This window comes from Microtus ochrogaster, unplaced genomic scaffold (assembly GCF_000317375.1).
Source record: "Microtus ochrogaster isolate Prairie Vole_2 unplaced genomic scaffold, MicOch1.0 UNK116, whole genome shotgun sequence".
NCBI classification, from domain to species: domain Eukaryota; kingdom Metazoa; phylum Chordata; class Mammalia; order Rodentia; family Cricetidae; genus Microtus; species Microtus ochrogaster.
In genome coordinates this window covers 47,762-55,399 of record NW_004949214.1, presented here as the reverse complement: position 1 = coordinate 55,399, position 7,638 = coordinate 47,762, and the positions used below count along the sequence as shown (strand labels likewise).

Genomic DNA, 7,638 nt, shown 5'->3' with positions numbered 1-7,638 from the left:
AAAGAGCAACTTTCAAACTCTTTTACTTAAATGCTGAGCCATCTCTTCAGCTCTTATTTTTGTGTTCATATAGAAGTAATGTGATGTTATCAATACAGTTTTCTAGAAAGATTTTGTTGCTGTTTTTGTTTGTTTAGTCTAAGTCCTTTCTCGTCTCCCTTCTCACTTATTACCTCTCCTCATGTATTCTTTCATGTATGAGTTTTACCATCAACTTGCTTAATTCTAAAAAATATCTGAGGATATTTTTGCAATGGAATTAAATGTATATATCAGTTCAGGGAGAACAGATATATTTTTGATACTGAGCTTGTCAGGGAAAATAAAATCACACCAGTAGCATTGCTCTGGCACCCTGAAAATGGGATCCAGAACCCCTGTTTAACCAGACTTCAGGCGCAGGCGTGTCTGCAATTAATATTTTGAACTACACTGTCTGAGTACTGACATATTCACCCACAAACAGGCTGACCTTGGGTACTAGCATGCACTTCACCTTTTGAAACAAATTTCACTAGTGTTTGTAGCAGTTTGTAACATTATCACCCTTGCTTTGTGAGTCTGCCCAGTTCCTTTCTTCCAAGCAGGTTTGACTTTTACTTTAGACAAAAGAATTACAGTTCTTGACAAAGGGGATCATTAAACTCTCTTGCCCCTCATGCTGTAAAAGAAGCTCATTTTTCAGAACCTCAGAACATAGTTTTCAGGATTACTTGAATGTTGTCTCCTGAGATTGCAGTCCTAAGAAGTCTCAAGTTGATGTAATTCTTCTCTGCCTTTGACCAGGGTGAATTTTATCTCATTTGTCAAGTTATACTTTCCAAGGACTGTGCCTGAGTGAGTACAGGCTCATAGGAAAGTGCCCTAGACTAGGTATGTGACAAGAAACAGAATTTTGTTTTCTCATTTTTTAATGTTTTTGCTTCGAATTTTACTCGTTTGTATGATGTTGCATTGTTTAAGATATCTATTTTTTATCATCCTGTGTTCTGGCGCTTAGCACTATCTAGTACATTTTGCCTTTTTTTGTGGTAGAAAATGTCTGACTACTCTGATTTTGCTTCTTATGTATTACAAGAGTCTTACTGCCTGCTTTTGTTTCTTTTCTCATTGTTACTAAAGTTCCTGGCAATGCCTCTCTCATCTCTGTGTTTCCATTATTCCCCATAAGCTCTGTGCTTCAAACACTGAGGCTTCAAATGATTCATATCCCTTATTAATGCCATTCATTTAGTTGTTAACACATATGAATTATACATCTGAGTGGGAGTCACTGTGGTATTTGCACAACTGTTTCTAACTTACTTTCATCATATACAAATATACTTTCTCACCGTCAGTCCACAACTTGGCACTCTTTCCAGACCCAAGGAATCACCATTCTATTTTCAGTTTGACTGCTTTTTGGTTTTGAAATACAAGAAACAGAACACTAAGGATTTAAATTGGACTCTTAAATGGAGTCCAATCTCAAAATGGTAGCTGTTTCCTTTAGCACTGGGAAATAGTTTTTATATTTTAGGCTTATTTGAGACCTACTTTTTCTCTGAGGTTTTCTGGCGAGTTGATGCCCCTAATTCGATTTCTTCATTTCTGTCTCTTGCAGTTTTTGTTTGTCTGCTTCATTCCACATATTGTATGGTGATGGAGTAGGACTGGCTGCAATTGTAGTCTTTTTCTCTCGGATAGTTGTCATTCTGATGTTTGGTTATTTCCAAGGTAATGATGATTATGTCAATATTATGTGTATTTACAATTTCTTTCATAATGCTTTGTGTCTTTTGAGAGGAAATACACAGTGCCAGGTAGATAGGTAACTCACATTGTCTTCTACTAACTGATTATTTCTAATTCTAGCCTTTCATGTACACACATACACATTTGTACACACACATGCGCATGCACACACACACATTTACACACACATACACACATGTACAGTTGGAACAATCAGTTTTTAATCTTTGTCCATAGTAGACATCTCTAGAAGTAGTTATATATTTCATAAAAACTTATTCTGCACGAAACTAATATATTTTCTACATTGTTCTTATTTGTTTTAAAGAAGAGTCTGAGGGTGTCCTCTCAGGACTTCTTAGTATCTCTCATCCTGATGCAGGAATATAATGATGGAAGAAAAGGACCCGTCCTCACTGTTGGATCTTGCTATACAGAGTTTACTGAGCAATGAACCGGTTGCAATTCATTCCCTGGAGGAGATCCCAAGGGAGCTTTTTATTCCACTGTTCTCTGCTGCCTTCGTGGGAGGATATAGGAAGACACTGACAGCCATGGTGAAAATTTGGCCTTTTACCTGTCTCCACATTGGAACACTGAGTGTGCAGGAACCCCAGCGTGAACTCCTGAAAGCCATGGTAGAAAGTTTTCAGTTCCTACCTGTCCAGAATTCAGCTTCTAGGTAAGAGCCTGGATAATAGAGACATGGTGAGACCTAGGAGGTTCCACCACAGCCTGTTGCTCTTTCAAAAGTAGTAAACAGTGAATGCTGAAGATTTATGTGTGAGGCTGTTGGCACAATACTTGGTAAAACACTAAAGGCTGATAATATAGTCAATGTTCATTATGAAATTCATGTTATTGAGGGTACTATTGATGGATTTACATAGCAGGTGTTCTACATAGGAGAATAACACCAACTTTAAGATTGGAGAGGATTTAAGGATAATAAACGATGGGGAAACTAATTAAAGGATGTTGAATTTTTATGATATCGAACTTGTTGGCATTTGGCATCAAGAATGCAGACTAAGTCCTTACATGTCATTGTCGACCCTGTAGGTTTACATTAAAATTTGCATGCCTCTTAGATGTTCTATCTCCTCTTTTCCCTACAGGAGCCCTAAACTGAGGATCCTAGATGTAAGGCAGGGTATTGACTGCAGGACAACATGCCCCGAATTTGGTATCAGATCGCCTACTTGCTTTCATGGCTGTACTCACTCTGTACACTCTATTCTGAAGTTAGAAAGCCAGTGCACCATTGTAGATTCAAGCCCTGAGAGTCAGCCCTCAAGGCAGCCTATGGAATTACTAGTGGACCTATCCCTTGATGGCACCTCGAGAGAAAGGGAATTTTTTGCTTTGCTTCTGAATAAAGTTGAGCAGAGCTCAGGGTCCTTGCACCTCTGCTGTCGAGATTTGCAGATTGATAAATTTTCATATGCCAGAAACACTCTGAAGTTTCTAGATCTGGCATGCATTCACAACCTGGCAGTTGATCAGGCTTCTCTTGGTGATATTACAACCCTTTTGTCTCACATGGTCCACCTGGACAGTCTTAGTCTGTCTAAAATCACTTGTAGGTCTTTGCACGGGAAAGTCTTCAGAGTGTTTCTCAGCTATCTTGGGCGCATGACCTGCCTGAAAGAGCTCAACTTGTCGTCCTTCAGTCTCACAGATCATCTGGCCAGCCTACTCAGGTGAGGACCTGGGGTATGCACCTAGGTCTCCTGAACCTCCTGTCTCTTAACACAGGGGAGAAAGGATTCCTGGGAAGACCTGAGATTCTTAAAACTCTTTATGCCTTTTGTCTCTGGCCTCCTGTGAATTTGAAAGTAGTAGTGCTGAAAAGTCTCTTTCATAGTCTGAGGGGTGCTGTTCCAGAAACGTCAAGGTGAAAAAAGAATGCAGCCCTCCTCTGGCCATCAAGAGATGAAGAGGGGGAACTGAGAGAAAGATTTTATGTTGTGGTAAAGGTGCACATATTCATTTAACTATAGACAGTAATGTCCGATCATTAGGGAATTTTCCAAGCTTCAGACCATGATTGGAGAGGCTGTCATTTATGGTCTAGCCAAAGGGAGCTTTCAGTAGGTTGCTCCTTCTGTCCTACCTCTTTCTGAGCAGGTGAACTAGCTCCCCCTTTGATTATATTGTAATTACTAAGTAGATAATATTTTCCACTAAATCTTTGGCACAAATTCCTTTATTAACATACTGTAAAAATTTTCAAGGATACACGTTTCATGTGAGAATAGAAAAGTGACTTTTCAGGGTCACAAATCTGTTGACTGAATTCAAGCTCGTATTGTTAACTGCTGCTACGTATTGTGTACGAAACAGTTTATTCTAGATTCCTCAGACGATTTCCCGTCAGACATCTGAGAGCCGTTCTATCTTTGTTTTCTCTCCACAGAGCCTTGCCACCTAACTTGGATTTCTTGTATCTGCCGTTCTGTGATATTTCTTACCGAGATCTCAAATTTCTGTCCCAGAGCCCTCAGGCCACCCACCTAAAACTGTTGAATCTTAGTAACAATGCAATGTATTGGGATGACTGTGGGCCCCTTCAGATTCTTTTGCAGAAGCTCTCAGATACCTTGCAGCACTTGGCTATAAATCATTGCCATTTAACAGATGCTGCGCTCGCGGCTATCCTTCCAGCCCTAACTAAATGTTCCCATCTCTGTGTGATTAGCTTTGTCTCTAATCCCATTTCGATGCCGATGCTTATGAGAGTCCTTCATTACTTAACACCCTTGATGGAGCTGAAGTATGTGATTTATCCTATCCCTTTACATTGCTATGAACAATGGCACGTTCATGGCAGCTTAGATCGACAGAAGCTTGCAGATGTCCAAGCGCAACTGAAGGCGATGCTACAAGCAGCAAAGCGGAGTGACATGAACTGGATTACTTATTCTCAGTAAATCTTCAAGTTCACCCCAGTTTCAACCCTAATATGTGACCTGTTAAACATTCAATGTTCTTTTCTGGAGCTCCCAGAATCATATGTAAGATTCCCGTGTTATAGAAACCTATAGTTAAGAAATAAGGACATGTAACTGATAGTTATAATGCATTAACGCTAAGAAGAAAATGGAGAACTTTGAGAGTTCCTGTGTGTGTCTTTTTTTGTTCTTGATCTTACTTCATCTTACTACTTAAGTATTGGGTATTCGATATGCCATGGCTACATCATGGTATGTTGTAAATTTCATCCACTTGTGGATATCTAACACAGTGTAATACCATTTCAACTTTTCCTGAATTTGTTTGTATACTGGGAGGTGTCCTTGAAGACAAAGCCTTTGCCCTCTCAACAAGTTACTTTTGATTTCTCATATGTAAGATTCTCCTGGGATCTTCTATGTTAATATCCAGTTATGCTAGCACATTTGTTAAATATGCTTTTTTCCATTTTATATGTTTTACTTCTTTGTCAGAAATCAGGTGTTCGTAGGTGTGTGGATTAATATCTGGGTCTTCAATTCGGTTCCATTGGTCCTCCTGTCTGTTTTTATGACAATACTGGGCTGTTTTCAGTACTGTAGCTCTGTAGTAGAATTTGAAGTCAGGGATTGTGATGCCTCCAGAAGTTCTTTTACTGTACAGGATTTTTTTGGCTATCCTGGGTTTTTTGCTTTTCCATATGAAGTTGAGCATTGTTCTTTCAAGGTCTGTGAAGAATTTTGCTGGGATTTTGATGGACATTGCATTGAATCTGTAGTTTGCTTTTGGTAAGATTGCTCTTTTTACTATGTTAATTCTACCAACCCAAGAGCATGGGAGATCTTTCCACTTTCTGGTGTCTTCTTCAATTTCTTTCTTCAAAGATTTAAAGTTCATGTCATACAAGTTTTCCACTTGTTTGGTTAGAGTTACTCAGAGATATTTTCTACTATTTGTGGCTATTGTAAAAGATGATGTTTCTCTGATTTCTTTCTGTGTAAAGGAGGGCTACTGAATTTCTTAGGGAAAATCTTGTATCCTGCTACATTATTGAAAGTGTTTATGAGTTGTAGAAGTTCCTTGGCAGAATTTTTGGTGTCACTTGTGTAAACTATTATATCATCGGCTAATAGTGAGAGTTTGACTTCTTCTTTTCTGATTTGTATCCCCTTGATCTCCTTTTGTTGTCTTATTGCTCTACGTAGGCCCTCAAGACCTATATTGAATAGATATGGAGAGAGTGGACAACCTTGTTTTGTTCCTGATTTCAGTGGGATTACTGTAAGTTTCTCTCCATTTAGTTTGGTATTGGCTGTTGGCTTGGTGTCTATTTCCTTTATTACATTTAGTGTGTTCTTTGTATCCCTGCTCTCTCCAAGACCTTTATCACAAAGGGATGTTGTATTTTGTTGAAGGATTTTTCAGCATCTAATGAGATGATCATGTAGTTTTTATTTTTCAGTTTGTTTATATGGTGGATTATGTTGACAGATTTTCATATGTTGAACCATCCCTGCATCTCTGAGATGAAGCTGGCTTGATCATGGTGGATGATGGTTCTGATGTGTTTTTGGATTCGATTTGCTAGTATTTGATTGAGTATTTTTGCATCAATGTTCATTAGTGAGATTGGTCTGTAATTCTCTTTCTTAGTAATGTCTTTCTGTGGTTTGGGTATCAGGGTGATTGTAGCTTCATATAAAGAGTTTGGCACTGTTCCTTCTGTTTCTATTGTGTGGAACAATTTGAGAATTATTGGTATTAGTTTTTCTTTGAAAGTCTTGTAGAATTCTGTGCTGAAACCATCTGTTCCTGGCCTTTTTTTTGGTTGGGAGACTTTTGATGACTGTTTCTATTTCTTTAGCAGTTACAGGTCTATTTAATTTGCTTATATTGTCTTGATTTAATTTTGGTAAATGGTATTTATCCAGAAAGTTGTCCATTTCCTTTAAGTTTTCCAATTTTTTTGGAGTACAGGTTTTTAAACTATGACCTAATAATTCTCTAGATTTCCTCCATGTCTGTTCTTATGTCCCCATTTTCATTTCTGATTTTGTTAATTTGGATATTCTCTTTCTGCCTTTGGGTTATTTTAGATAAAGATTTGTCTATTTTGTTGATTTTCTCAAAGAACAAACTTTTTGTCTCATTGATTGTTTGTATTGTTTTATTAGTTTCTATTTTGTTGATTTCAGCTCTCAATTTGATTATTTCCTGCCTTCTAGTTCTCCTGGGTCAGTTTGCTTCTTTTTGGTCTAGAGCTTTCAAATGTTATGTTAATTCACTAGCGTGGGGTTTTTCAGCTTCTTTATGTGGGCATTTAGTGTTATGAACTTTCCTCTTAGCACTGTTTTTATTATATCCCATAAGTTTGGGTATGTTGTGTGGTCATTTTCATTGAATTCTAGGAAGTCTTTGATTCCTTCCTTGACCCTTTTATGATACAGGTGAGCACTGTTTAATTTCCATGTGTTTGTGGCCTTCTGGAATTAGTGTTGCTGTTGAATTCTAATGTAAAGCCATGGTCATCTGATAAGGTACATAGGGTTATTCCAATTTTTTGTATTTGTTGAGGTTTTTTTTTTTCTTAGTATGTGATCAGTTTTTGAGAAGGTTCCATGAGGTGCTGAGAAGAAGGTATATTCTTTTTTTTTTTTCTTAAACTGTGCTGGTATTTTATTTTATTAACACACCACACTCATGTTTATTATCAGGAGACAGGGTGGCATAATTAATAAATGTATAAAATGTATGATAATCTCATCTAGTAACTGGTGATCACTCCCGATCCTTTTTGAAATTTAAATTCTAAATTTCATTGTTTGCCTGGTGGGAGAACTCACTGGCTTTCTTTGTCCTTTGAGTTTTTTTTTTTATTGAGAAAAGGAAAAAAAAAGTTTCCGCCTCCTCCCAGCCTCCCATTTCCCTCCCCCTCCTCCCACTCTT

General features: G+C 37.9%; 1 protein-coding gene across 1 annotated transcript; it reads left to right on the top strand.

The window, feature by feature from the left end:
• The first annotated feature begins 2,126 nt into the window (after positions 1-2,126).
• LOC101987033 (melanoma antigen preferentially expressed in tumors-like) lies at positions 2,127-4,670 on the top strand. The gene is made up of 3 exons (XM_005371606.1): positions 2,127-2,419; positions 2,856-3,440; positions 4,157-4,670. Exons 1-3 carry the CDS (start codon positions 2,127-2,129, stop codon positions 4,668-4,670), a joined length of 1,392 nt encoding a protein of 463 aa, XP_005371663.1.
• Positions 4,671-7,638: the final 2,968 nt, after the last annotated feature.